The sequence below is a fragment of the Rutidosis leptorrhynchoides genome, chromosome 11 (assembly GCF_046630445.1).
Source record: "Rutidosis leptorrhynchoides isolate AG116_Rl617_1_P2 chromosome 11, CSIRO_AGI_Rlap_v1, whole genome shotgun sequence".
NCBI lineage: Eukaryota > Viridiplantae > Streptophyta > Magnoliopsida > Asterales > Asteraceae > Rutidosis > Rutidosis leptorrhynchoides.
Window position 1 is genome coordinate 12130748 of NC_092343.1, and position 14996 is coordinate 12145743.

At 37.1% G+C, this 14996-nt stretch overlaps 1 protein-coding gene across 1 annotated transcript; it reads right to left on the reverse strand.

Annotated features, from left to right (window-relative positions):
• Positions 1-14224: 14224 nt before the first annotated feature.
• Positions 14225-14650, reverse strand: LOC139874305 (secreted RxLR effector protein 161-like). Its single transcript, XM_071861751.1, has one exon. It carries the CDS (start codon positions 14648-14650, stop codon positions 14225-14227), a length of 426 nt encoding a protein of 141 aa, XP_071717852.1.
• Positions 14651-14996: the final 346 nt, after the last annotated feature.

Below are 14996 nucleotides of genomic sequence, written 5' to 3' on the forward strand. Positions count from 1 at the left end.
TCCAACAACACTAACCATTACACAATTAGGGTATTTCATACCCATATTTTTCAATTAGGTCAATCATTAGCCCTTTGACTAATTTAAAGTCAACACACCCATTTCGGGTCATCCACTAACCCATCTAACACCCATTTACTAATTAACTAGGTGTGCTAGTGATTAACTAACCAATTAGGACTCATAAACATCAATTAACATTTTGAAACCCTAGGTTAGTCACCATTGAGTCTTCACGACTCCATCTTACCCAAGAACACCCAACATCATTAAATATGGGTTTTATGTTCATCACTATCCCAAACCCTAACCCTTACACAAAATCAAAGTAAGGAAATTAAAGTTAGAACATACCACTACAACCAAAACGTAGCTAGAGAAGAGATGAACAACTTTATAACTCGAGCTAAGACTCAAAACTAGCTCCTTCTTCCTTTGTTTGAGCTTTCTCACACAAGAATCTCACTATCTCTCTCTAAAATTGAAGTGGATAGGATGAGGTTGTTGGAAATGGAGTGAATGACACCCCAAGATCTGACCTACTGGCCTCCAACTCGCCCACAAGTGAAATTACCAAAAAGCCCATCAAAATATCTAATTAAAACAAGCAGAATCCGGCTACAGTGAGGAGTGCGCCACGCGCACCCCTATGTGTGCGCTGAGCGCACCCAGCCCAGATCACTCTCTGACCTCCGTTTTAATATACAAAGTCACCCACACTTCATGTACCATAATTACACTGCTGTACAATTATTATTAGGGTTTTACAACTCTCCCCCACTTGAATCGGAGCGCGTCCTCGCGATCCAAGCCGCATGACAAGAGGGAAGATAAATTAACACAAACTCTTCGGGCTCCCAAGTAAACTCGGAACCTATACTACGACGCCATTGAACTTTAAAAGTTCTCACCTCTTTATTTCTCAACCTTTTGACTTTCTCATCGAGTATAGCAATCGGCTCCTCAATATACTCTAGCTTATTGTTTAGCTCGATCTCGTCTAATGGCACCCATGATGAATCATCCGCAAGACACTTACGGAGATGGGAAACATGAAATGTATTATGGATCCCCGCAAGCTCTTCGGGTAATTTCAAACGATACGTAACTTCACCAACACGAGCTAGAATTTTAAATGGCCCAATAAACCGAGGAGCTAACTTTCTCCGTTTTCGAAACCGAATAACACCTTTCCATTGCGAAACCTTAAGCATCACCATGTCACCTTTTTTAAATTCAATCATTCGTCTACGCTTGTCGGCATATGACTTTTGTCTATCTTGCGCCTTTTTCAAATGATCCCGAATCATATCAATCTTGCTATTCGTTTCTAAGATCAAATCGATACTCCCGATTTTTTTTTGACCAACTTCACCCCAACAAATCGGAGTTCGGCACCTCCGTCCATAGAGCATCTCGTAAGGTGGCATCCCGATACTAGTATGATAACTATTATTGTACGAGAATTCCACCAAAGGTAAGTGCTCATCCCAACTACCACCGTAATCAATAATACACGCCCGTAACATATCCTTCAAAGTTTGATTCGTACGTTCGGTTTGAACGTTCGTTTGAGGATGATACGTCGTGCTCAATTTCAATTGAGTGCCCATATCTTCATGAAACTTTTCCCAAAACCGAGATGTGAAACGGGTATCTCGATCCGAAATAATAGATATAGGAACCCCGTGTCTCGCTATCACCTCCTTGATAAACAATTTAGCCAAAGTCTCCGATGATATCGCTTCCCGAATGGGAAGAAACAAGGCACTCTTCGTCAATCGATCAACTATTACCCAAATCGAGTCAAATAGGGTTCTCGCCGTCTTTGGTAATTTTGTAATGAAATCCATGGTAATGTGCTCCCATTTCCATTTCGGAATTTCCAATGGTTGTAACTTACCATACGGCTTTTGGTGTTCGGCTTTCACTTGCAAACACGTGACGCATTGTTCAACATACTTAACATCACGTTTCATGCCCGGCCACCAATACTCTTTCCTCAAATCAAAATACATTTTCGTCGCGCCCGGGTGAATGGAATACTTTGACTTATGTGCTTCATCAAGTAGCACTCGTCGATGATCACCCATTTTAGGCACCCACACTCTTCCTTGAAAAGATAACAAACCATGCGGGCCTAAGGTAATAAACTCCGTTTGTCCCACGATTCGTTCCTCATGCTTATTGTTAACAAAAGCTTCGATTTGAGTCTCGCCAAGCTTTACAAGAAAATCGTTAATAATAATCATACGTACAATCCCAATCGTAACGCCGGATGTTGACTCTTTCGACTTAACGCATCCGCGACCACATTCGCCTTGCCTGGATGATAAAGTATTTCACAATCATAATCTTTCACCACATCCATCCATGTACGTTGACGATAATTCAAATCTCTTTAATCAAAAAGATGTTTCAAACTCTTGTGATCCGAATAAATCGTACACTTGACACCATACAAGTAATGGCGCCAAATTTTCAACGCATGCACGACCGCCGCCAACTCAAGATCATGAGTCGGATATCTCGTTTCGTGTTCCTTTAATTGTCGAGAGGCATGAGCGATGACTTTACCCCTTTGCATTAGAACACAACCGAGCCTATTCAAAGAACCATCACAATAAGCCGTCATGTCTTCTACCCCTTCCGGCAACACTAACACCGGAGCTTGACATAACTTCTCTTTTAATAATTGAAAGGCAATTTCTTGCTCGTTCTCCCAATTAAATCTTACGTTCTTTCTCGTCAATTTTGTCAATGGAGAAGCAATCTTGGAAAAGTCTTTGATAAACCGACGATAATAACCGGCCAATCCGAGAAAACTTCGGATCTCCGTAGGCGTAGTCGGTGATCCCCAACTCTTGACCGTCTCTATCTTCCCCGGATCTACTTGAATACCATTTTCGTTCACAATATGGCCAAGGAATTGAACTTCCCTCAGCCAAAATTCACATTTGGAGAATTTAGCATACTTCTCCTTCCGCAACGTCTTTAACACACACCGCAAATGAAGTTCATGTTCCTTCATACTCTTCGAATAGACAAGTATGTCAATGAACACAATTACCGACTTGTCCAACATAGGTTGGCACACTCGGTTCATAAGATCCATGAATGCCGCCGGTGCATTCGTAAGAACAAAAGGTATTACCACAAACTCAAAATGCCCATAACGCTTTCGAAAAGCCGTTTTCTCAATATCTTCCTCACGGACCCGCATTTGGTGATAGCCGGACCGTAGGTCGATTTTAGAGAAATACGTTGCACCTTAGAGTTAGTCAAACAAATCGTCAATCCGAGGTAATGGATAACGATTCTTGATCGTCACTTTGTTCAACTCCCGATAATCGATGCACATCCGCATACTACCATCCTTCTTCTTCACGAATAAAACCGGAGCGCCCCATGGCAAAGCACTCGGTCGAATGAAACCCTTCTCAAGCAACTCTTGGGTTTGATTTAACAACTCTTGCATTTCCGTTGACGCTAAACGATAAGGAGTTTTAGCAATGGGGGTAGCCCCCGGAACCAACTCAATGCGAAATTCTACTTGTCTTTCCGCCGAAACACCCGGTAACTCATCCGGAAAAAACGTCTTCAAATTCACTTACCACCGGAATTTCACGAATGGATGGTGGCTCATCTCGAGTATCAACACGGGCAAGAAAAGTCATGCCACCACTAACAAGAAAATGACATGCCCGTGCAAAAGTGCATATCGGCACAAGTCTTCTTCGTTTATCACCGTGAATAATTAACTCTCCCCCACTTGGGGGTCTTTACCCGAATAAACTTATCATGGCATGCAATATCGGCTCTATTATGATCGAGCCAATCCATACCAACAACGATATCAAAATCATCCAAAGTCATCAGAATGAGATCGATTTTAAAGTTTTTGGCACCAAACACAACATTACAATTTTTACACACATCAACCACTAGCGCCGTCTTGCCATCCGCTATTTCAACTTCTACCGGACGACTTAACTTAACTAGCGGTTTATTTAACTTAGGCACAAATCTTGAAGACACAAACGACAAATTAGCACCACTATCAAAAAGTATCCGTGCCGGATTAGAATTAACCATGAAAGTACCTGAGACAACTTCGTTAGATTGCTTGGCTTCCTCATTGGTCATCAAATAATTGCGACCCCTAGCCGTACCCGCCGCCTTCTCTAGTCGTTTAACATTATCGTTGCGCAATTCGGGACACTCCGGCCTCTTGTGTCCTTCTTTGTTACAATTAAAACAAACGATTTTGTTGGAAGATGAGTTCGTACAATCACGGGCCAAGTGCCCTTGTCGACCACAATTGTAGCACGTGGGCCAAAAACTCTTAGAAGCCCCCTTTTTCACACTACCGACGCTCTCGGTCACACTCTTGCTCTTCTTGTTCGAGTGGCTAGTAGCTTCAAATTTTCTTTTGCCAAAGGTGAAGTCACTCTTTCTTGGAGCAAGCGACTCAAAACCCTTAGCGATATCAAATAGTTCATCAAAAGTCTTCGCCGAATTCCTACTAATCCTTTCTTGATAGTTATCATTCAAGGTTCGGTAGAAATCTTCTTTCAACATATGATCGTTCCCGTCATACTCCGGGCAAAATTGGGTCTTTGATAAGAAAGTGGACTTGAGAGTGTTCAAATCCATTGACCCTTGCCTTAAAGTACGTAACTCGTCCTTAAGCTTTGAAAGATTGGCCGAAGTTCGGTACTCCTTGAAAAATTCTTCTTTAAATTCATCCCACGTCAAACTCATACTTTGTTCTTCGCCATAAAGTTGGATTTTCGCGTCCCACCACAACTTGGCATCACCCCTCATCATGCTACTACCAAACCTCGTCTTTTTATCGAGAGGGCACTCACTAGTACGGAAAGCCCCCTCCATATCGGAGATCCATCGAGCACTTTTGAGTGGGTCTCGTTCACCTTCAAAGGTGGGAGGTTGAGCATTTTTGAAGTTTTTATAGTGGAAGTCTCGCCTTCCCGCGTTATCCTCTTTAAGAACAATCTTAACTTGTTCTTTGACTAGATTGACTACTTGTTCGTCAATCGAATCCAAGAACATCTTCTTAACATCCTCTAAGAAGGCCTCATGACGCCTTTGCATAATGGCCTCAACCTTGGCCGTAAACTCAACATCCTCGCTCGAACCCCCTTCATTGGTCTCGGGTCCGTTTCTCGTCTTCATACTATAAAACGGAAAAGGTTAAGCAACGAACGAGAAGACTTAACACATGTATATACACCACACTACCCCATCTTGCTCAACAATCGTCGTACATTGCTTGTTTGACACGATTTGAACCCGTAACAATGGTAGCTAATCATTGTTACGCGAGCACGTCGCATTAACTTGCTAGTACAACGTCTATCTCGCTTGATGATTGCTAACACAACACAAAACAATTAGCGCAAGGTTAGTTCACATAAACCTAAGCACTAATCAACTCCCGGTCCGACCCGTCTCCTACAAGTCCCGCATAAAGCGCTTACACAAATAAATCTAAGTCTAGGCACCTATCTCAAGTCGCCTAAATCCCTTAGACCATGCTCTGATACCACTTGTAACAACCCAAACTAATAACCAACCGAACACGCGAAACAAATTTTTTTTTTTTTTTTTTTTTTTTATAACAGTAGATTGCGCCACGCGCACCACCTCAGGGTGCGCGGCGCGCACAGGCCCCAATCAGTTCTGTCCGGTTTTGTAAATTTTCAAATAAAGATCTCCCACTTCCTGACATAATTAGACGAAACGCTTTTCACAACATGTTATAATAGTTAAAACTCACACGGTTCAATAATAAAATGAGTTTTACAAAACGGGGCCCACAACGGCCGTTTTACGAGTTTCGTTCAAAAACATACGAGTTCGACCGTAAGAGTTTAATTTCCCAAACGACACTATGAGCATGGTGTTTGGGGGTTAAACTACCCAAGTCTCGGTCAAACTCCAAAAGCTATCACATCCCAAAAGCGTCCCCTAAACAACAAGCGGGATCTCTAATACAACCGAATGCCCTTACCCTTGTCAACGCCGGAGCCTATAAAAAGATAAACAACGAGAGGGTAAGCAAAGCTTAGTGAATGCAATAATATACCCATATATATATAATATACCTACTTGCAATCACTTACACATATACCGCATACACGCTAGCAATACAATTAGCATACCATCTCAAGTACAAAGCTAATAATCTCCAACAAACCGCTACTAGCGTAATCAATAACGTATAATCGACATAATATAATATGCTACAAAACAATACACAACCATGGTTAACCAGTCTCGCGTCATGGTGCTACCGGCTCTTTGGTTCACACCATACACATTTGTCATGATGCTACCGGCTCTTTGGTTCACATCACAACTCGAGTCATACTCACGCTAGAGTGCTACCGGCTCTTTGGTTCACAACTCTAACAACGCTAAGGTGCTACCGGCTCTTTGGTTCACACCCTAACAAATCGTGCTATAGCGCTACCGGCTCTTTGGTTCACACTATAACACACGTACTATGACGCTACCAGCTCTTTGGTTCATATCATAGCACGCTCGCACATACTATGGCACTACCGGCTCTTTGGTTCATACCATAGCATACAAATAAATACATTACATACATATGCATATAATCATTCCACTCACCTTTAACGATTTGGTGACGGTTTTATACTTCTGCAAGCTTCAAAGCAAAGTACCTAATATAATAAGTACTTCAATCAACACACAAAACTAGTTGGACTAAATACCAACAATTTCACTTATGTGCATTTAATGACTTAAATGCATTAAATGCCCCATTTTCACCAAAACCGCCCTTTAAGGGTCAAGACCATCATTAATCACTTAAAAGCTAGTGATTAAGGTCCAACAACACTAACCATTACACAATTAGGGTATTTCATACCCATATTTCCCAATTAGGTCAATCATTAGCCCTTTGACTAATTTAAAGTCAACACACTCATTTCGGGTCATCCACTAACCCATCTAACACCTATTTACTAATTAACTAAGTGTGCTAGTGATTAACTAACCAATTAGGACTCATAAACATCAATTAACATTTTGAAACCCTAGGTTAGTCACCATTGAGTCTTCATGACTCCATCTTACTCAAGAACACCCAAAATTATTAAATATGGGTTTTATGTTCATCACTATCTCAAACCCTAACCCTTACACAAAATCAAAGTAAGGAAATTAAAGTTAGAACATACCACTACAACCAAAACGTAGCTAGAGAAGAGATGAACAACTTTATAATTCGAGCTAAGACTCAAAACTAGCTTCTTCTTCCTTTGCTTGAGCTTTCTCACACAAGAATCTCACTCTCTCTCTCTCTAAAATTGAAGTGGATAGGATGAGGTTGTTGGAAATGGAGTGAATGACACCCCAAGATCTGACCTACTGGCCTCCAACTCGTCCACAAGTGAAATTACCAAAAAGCCCATCAAAATATCTAATTAAAACAAGCAGAACCCGGCTACAGTGAGGAGTGCGCCACGCGCACCCCTATGTGTGCGCTGAGCGCACCTAGCCCTGATCACTCTCTGACCTCCGTTTTAATATACAAAGTCACCCACACTTCATGTACCATAATTACACTGCTCTACAATTATTATTAGGGTCTTACAGAATGGTTTTTGATCCAATTATTTGGAAAATCCTCACATAGTGGGAATCGAACCCTCACCTTCTCTAAGAGAGAGTGAGTCATTCACCACTAGGCTATTGACCCATTCTCTTGATATAATAATTGTCATTGAAATGTTGCAGGGCATTTAACAAGCTTGAATTTGAAGATGTTAGAAAACTTTCAACTGGGGGCGACTTCATCCCAATGTATATATATGTATATTATTATATCATAATATATCATATCTAGTTGAAGGGAAAAAATAATAATTAACATCCTTTTGACGTTGGCATATGTTGTACAGATTCTCTTTCCAACTCTTACATCTGAACTAGATTTAGCTCTAAGTGATCACGATATATTGAAGATAAAAGCATGTCTCTTTTCAATTTGCACATCCCTAGCGGTAATATGTGTTTCTATTCACAAGTTTTAATTCTTTGTATATTTTATGCTGTTTAGATATGTTTTAGAATTTTAGAATATATATATATATATATATATATATATATATATATATATATATATATATATATATATATATATATAGTGATAGGATTAAGAGAGAAGTAACCAATCGGGTATATATATATATATATATATATATATATATATATATATATATATATATATATATATATATATATATATATATATAGTGAAAGGATCCCTAGAGAACTAGAGTATGTGGAGAACTCATAGAACTCATAGATTGAACTTCAATCTTTGTGGAGATTGAGCTTCAATCTATGAAAAAAAAAAAAAATCTGCACAGGAAAAAAGAAGTCAATCTGCACAGGAAAAAAAAGTCAGTCTGCAAAAAAAAAAAAAACTGCAAAAAAAGGTCAATCTACACGCAGATTGACTCAATCTACACAAAAAAAGTCAATCTGCACAGAAAAAAAGTCGATTTGCAAAAAAAAAAAAAATGCAAAAAAAAGCAGATTGACTCAATCTGCACAAAAAAAGTCAATCTGCGCAGAAAAAAACTCAATCTGCAAAAAAAAAAAAACTGCAAAAAAGGTCAATCTGCACGCAGATTGACTCAATCTGCACACAAAAAAAGTCAATCTGCACAGAAAAAAAAATCTGCAAAAAAAAAAAAAACCGTCAATCTGTAGCAGATTGACTCAATCTGCACGAGTTCAATGGGTTCTCTACTACCTTTAGTTCTCCATGATCCTCAACATATATATATATATATATATATATATATATATATATATATATATATATATATAGGGGCAGGATCAATGGGGAAGTAATCAATCGGGGGGAAGCAAATTTTTTTTTCTCGTTTTTTTTTGAATTTTTTTTTCCGGCATCAAGATCATACAAAAATATGAACATTTAGAAGAGACACTTCGTGATGAATGCTATTATTTAGGCGGGAAAACGATCGACAAAAATAACATTCAAGATAATATTGTTCGTGAAGAATATGAACGTTTTTTTTTTTATGTTTTGTGAAGTAAAATTTAGCCCGATTTAGAGTTTAGGGTTTAGGGTTTAGGGTTTGGTGTTTTGGGTTTATTCCATAAACCCAAAACACCAAACCCTAAACTCTAAACCCTAAACTCTAAACCGTTCGTGTTAAAAACTCAATCTAAATCCTAAATCTAAACCCTAAATCTAAACCCTAAACCCTAAATTTCTAAACCCTAATATTTAAACCCTATAAACCCTAATATTTAAACCCTAATATCTAAACCCCAATAGCTAAAACCTCAAAATACGCTCGAAAAACACGATAATTGTTATATATTACTTCTTCGAGCGTTTTCCCGCCAAAATAAAAACATTTATCACAAAGTGTCTCTACTAAATGTTCATATTTTCATCTCATCTATAATGTTCGTGAACAAAGTTTTTTCAAAAAACGAAAAAAAAAAAAAAAAGTTTTTGCTTCCCCCCGCTTCCCCCCGAATGGTTATTTCCCTCTTGATCCTATCAGTGGCGGAGGTATATGGTAAGCAATGGGGTCATATGACACCATTGAAAACCTATAAATTGGGCTTATAGTGTTGAAATTAATAGTATAATATTGAAAAAATAACGCCGTTGGTACCTGTGGTTTGTACTAACTTACATCACAACACCTAAACTATTTTTTTTGCGTCATTGGTACCCAAGGTTTCATCATATAACGTTCTTGGTACCCATACAAAACTGACGTTAGTATATGGGGGTTAACCCTCACATGTGCCACACATGTGAGGGTATTTTCGTCCGAACAGAAATTGCCTTGCATTTGATTCATCTATTATAGGATTTATACCCCCTCCATTGATGTCTTTTACTACCTGTGTTCTTCCACTAAAGTCAAACAATTAGATATTATTAACACACATACATCTGCACTATCCACACCATTTCAATTTCAAATTACCACCCTAATGGTCATAGAATAAAGAAAATAAAAGGTTAAAATAAAAACTACTACAACTCTATGGAAGAACAAAGTGTGCACAAATACCATTACTAAATGGGAATAATCTGAAAACAGTCGGCTGTGTTATGTTGTGGCGGGATTTGCAGTCATTGTGAATGATGGTGGTAAATAGGAACACCGTACCATAACACCACCAGACTTAATTAAGAGGTCAAACTGTAAATAAGGTTTTGAGATTTATTGGGTTTTTTTTTTTCTAATCACTCACAACTGATATTAGAGGGGGTTAACATTTAATAACCAATTTCACAACAATCGAAATTTCTTTGGATTTAATTTTTGTTGAAGATAAATTAGGGTTTATGTTTTTATCAACAGAGAACATAAAGATGAATTTGATGTTGTAGTTGGGTTAAAAAAGAAGGGTAAAAGGAAAAGGATGAAACCATGGGTACCAACGAAAAGAAGGGTAAAAGGAAAAGAAGGTGATTTTGCTGCTGAAGTCCCAATGTTTAAAGAAAAAAGGTTTGTTGTTAAAAATGTAAAGAATATTATGATTTGTAAAATAGTCTTAAAGATATCCAAGAACAGAGCTTCAATGGAGCCCCCCAAGAACAAATGATGAAAAATGAAAACAGAGCAATGGAGCCCCAAGAACAGTCAATAAACTTGCGGACATAAAACCAACCCTTCTTCTCTGTTTTCTCTCTCTAAAAACCCCTTTTAGAGAGGTTTAGATTGATATCTGAATTTACACCTAATTAGTCAAGATGTTTGCTATGAAGATAAAAAAGAGATTATTAATTTAATACTCCGTACAGCGTACAATTGATTGGTATCTGAATTTACAATTCTGTTTGGACGAAAATACCCTCACATGTGTGGCACATGTGAGGGGTTAACCCCCATATACTAACGTCCGTTTTGTATGGGTACCAAGAACGTTATAAGATGAAACCCTGGGTACCAACGATGCAAAAAAAATAGTTTAGGTGTTATGATGCAAGTTAGTACAAACCTCAGGTACCAACGACGTAATTTTTTCTATAATATTCTAATGGTTAACAAATGACACCAATCAATTTTTAACATGTAACCCATTCAATAAAAACCTTATACTTGTATCCGTATTTGGGCGGTGAACTAAAATTACAAACGTGAAATTTAAAATAATGTACAACCCATTTAATATAATTTAAGTAATGCAATTGAAAAAATTAAGCTACCCTATTCATCCCATCACTAGAGATCCGATACCCACAATTAAATTTGCTATATTTCCGTTGAGATAATTTTCGTTTGTTATATTTAGGTTGAGATATTTTTCGTTGTATTTCTTATTTACCATTTTGCACTATATAAATTTAAGGTTTATTGATTTTAGATTTAATTTAATACGAACTCAGAGTTTGTCAATCAATCTCTTTTTTTTAACCGTAAGGTGTTGGTACATTGATGGTAACCGGACTTTTCATACAGGAGGTTAGGGATTCGACTCCCATGTGCTGCAAAAAATATTTCCTTTGTAGTTACCCGCCCATTTAATGCGTCTCGGAGGTTTTAGACGTCTATGTATTTGAACCTCACCCGATGGGGTTTTACCACACACGATGCTCATATGGATTCGTCGTGGGTGTTTCTCCCGAGGGGCTATAGGACAGTAATGGTTCATACGAGGGAAATGATCTCGTGGGTGGGTTCTGACATCGCATTCGGACCTCCGACAGTGACTCCTAACTGCTGTTAAAAAAATTTATCTCTTTTTAGAATTGGTACGTTTCAATATTATATTATGACACCATTCATCTGCAATCCTGGCTTCGCCACTGGATCCTACCACTATATATATATATATATATATATATATATATATATATATATATATATATATATATAGTCTACATATTAATATAGTCTACATATTAGAAAATATATATATATATATATATATATATATATATATATATATATATATATATATAGTCTACATATTAGAAAAACTTTTTTCTATAGAAAGTATGTCTTAAAATGCATGCAATGTTTATGAAAACATATCATATAGAGGGCAAACTTCGTTGTGTGACCGATAAATAACGTATTGTGTCTATAGTGATATGGACGGGTCGTTTCAATTTTTTTCGAAAAACTTTTTTTTATCGTTAGTTTTTCCACATTTTTCCACTTTCTTTTTTCACTTTCGATTTTCATTCCTTTATTTTCCAAACGTTCAACTAACCAACCGTTAATCGTTTTTTATACGTTCAACAAACCAACCGTTAACCTTTTTTAACCGTTCTATTAACCGACTGTTAACCGACCAAACTTTTTTCACATCCTTTTTCAATCCTTTATTTACTTTTAAACGTTCAATTAATCAACCGTTAACCATTTTTTTAACGTTCAGTTAACCGATCATTAACCAACCAAAACCACCCCGCAGCAAAATGCGAGCTTATTCGAAGATAAAACTGATCATATGATGATTACTCACAATCCGATTTCTTGTTTTGTGTGATTGATCGTTAGTTGATTTTATCTTTAAAATGTATTATGTATCATGTAGATTAAAATTAGCTACTATAAAAATATAGAAAGTTTATACATTGTACGATTATTAACTGCTTATTGAAAACTCCTTATTCAAGTTGAATAGTTAGTCCTCTTCCAACAATCACAGAATTTTCAGGACGGATAGTCTGCACCTCCTTAAACATCTTCACAAGACAGAACGATGAATGAATTACTATCATCAATAACATAATTTATCAAAAAATTAGAACATATTATATTCATTAAATAAAAATATATATTTTAGGTTTTAAAGCTATATGCACAAACAAAATATTACAACTTTCATTTTCAAATATGTGTATTAATCACGAGATACAACACGAGGGCGGACGTAGGCACTACTCTTAGTTGCAAGACCACTCCCAACAATGATATCTTTTCTCATCGGGACAGACTGCCACATCAAATGTTTTGGGATTTTATCATATTTCCCCCTATTAACATCCAAAATTACATATTTACCCGTCTAAAGATGATAATATCATATATGTCCACCTTAACCTATAAAATCACATGTTTACCCACTGATATTATAAATCTCATATTAAGTTATCCTATTTTAATATGAAAAAATCGAATGATCCTAATTGACTTATTGAATAAACCATATTCAGATTCAACCTGATATATTGTGTTCAAAGATGGACTTACATTACTTATCTTTCAACCAACACATGTATAGATGAGTACCAAACCATCATCAGTTCGTGGTACAAAATTAGACATGAAAAGTGATGTTTTTTTGGTCACCATTATTTTACAATAAGATGTGTAAATCTTAAATGTACTGCTTTCTGTCACAAAATCAACAACAGAGACATCATACGAGTATATAGTTTCCAGCAGTCTTGGATCAGTGAGAAGAAAAATGGCTGAATATATTGGTCCCATTTAAGATACGCTTAATGATCATTTGCAATATTTTTTAGGTTTTGTTGATAATTTATTATTATGGATAATTGAATTGATTTTTTTTTTTTTTTTTTGAACGGCAATTTTATTAATAATAACCCCAAAGTACAAAAGTACCCATACAATGTTACGCATAATGATACCGAGCTAGAATCCTATGTGCACATCAATAAAATAGAGAAACAAAACCCGAAGCAAGCACTCGATGTTAAATCTATGAATCTGATATGTTAAATGTATAAACTTGATTTTTGTATTGATTGAATTATTGATACATATTGTATTATTATCTAAGTTTACGTTTGACTAATGTTTTATACACAAAACTGTCAACATCTATTTCTAAAACAAGGGATGGCTCCAATATGCTTTTGGAACCCCCTTTTGATATTTGAGGAAATGGTGGCAGGCTTGTATCCGTTATCTTGGCTACTAGTTGAATCTTGTGACTTATCTTGAATGGGAAAGGATGAAAGTTAAATTTCTGATCCCAAAGGTCAAATTACCAAACATGGTAAATTGACTTTGAGTTCTTTATTTGTTGCAGCATTCTAATACTCCCCCTCAAGTTGAATAGTGGGGTTCCCGATATCAACTTGCCAAGAACACTGAAGAGTCTTCCGTTGACTGATTTGGTGAGGATGCGGCTAATTGATCTTCTGATCTGATAGATGGGAGAGAGATGATTTCACCATCTAACTTTTCTCGAATAAAATGCGGTCTATTTCCACATGCTTGGTTCGATCGTGCTGAACTGGATTCTCTGAAATGGCAATTGCTGCTTCATTGTCGCATAATATTTGAATTGCCTCATTTGGAGGGAAACCGATTTCTGTCAGCAATTTCTTGATCCATAGTGCTTCAACAACCCCCTTTGCTATTCCCCTAAATTCGGACTCGTCACTTGAAAGAGATACAACTTTTTGTTTCTTACTTTTCCATGCCACCAGATTACCTCCAACAAGTGTGAAGAATCCGGATGTAGATTTTCTATCCCCTTTTTCTCCAACCCAACTTGCATCTGTATATATTTGAGTCTTTAGGTGTCCATATCTTTTAAAAACAACTCCATGATCTGCTGTCTTCTTCAAGTATCTGATGATTCTCATGACGGCTTCCATATGGTGAACTTGTGGTTGATGCATGAATTGACTCACAACTCCAACTGCATGTGCTATATCAGGCCGAGTGTGAGCAAGATAGATGAGTTTTTCCACCATCCTTTGGTATTGCCCTTTATCAGCAAGATCAGCTTCATCTTCCATATACAGCTTCTGGTTTGGAATCATTGGAGTATCAGCTGGTTTACAATCAATCATACCTGTTTCTGCAAGAAAATCAAAAACATACTTCTTTTGACAGATAAATATTCCCTGTTGGGATCGTAATACCTCAATCCCCAAAAAAATACTTAAGTCTGTCCAAATCTTTCATTTCAAATTCTTTAAATAAGTTCATTTTTAAGTT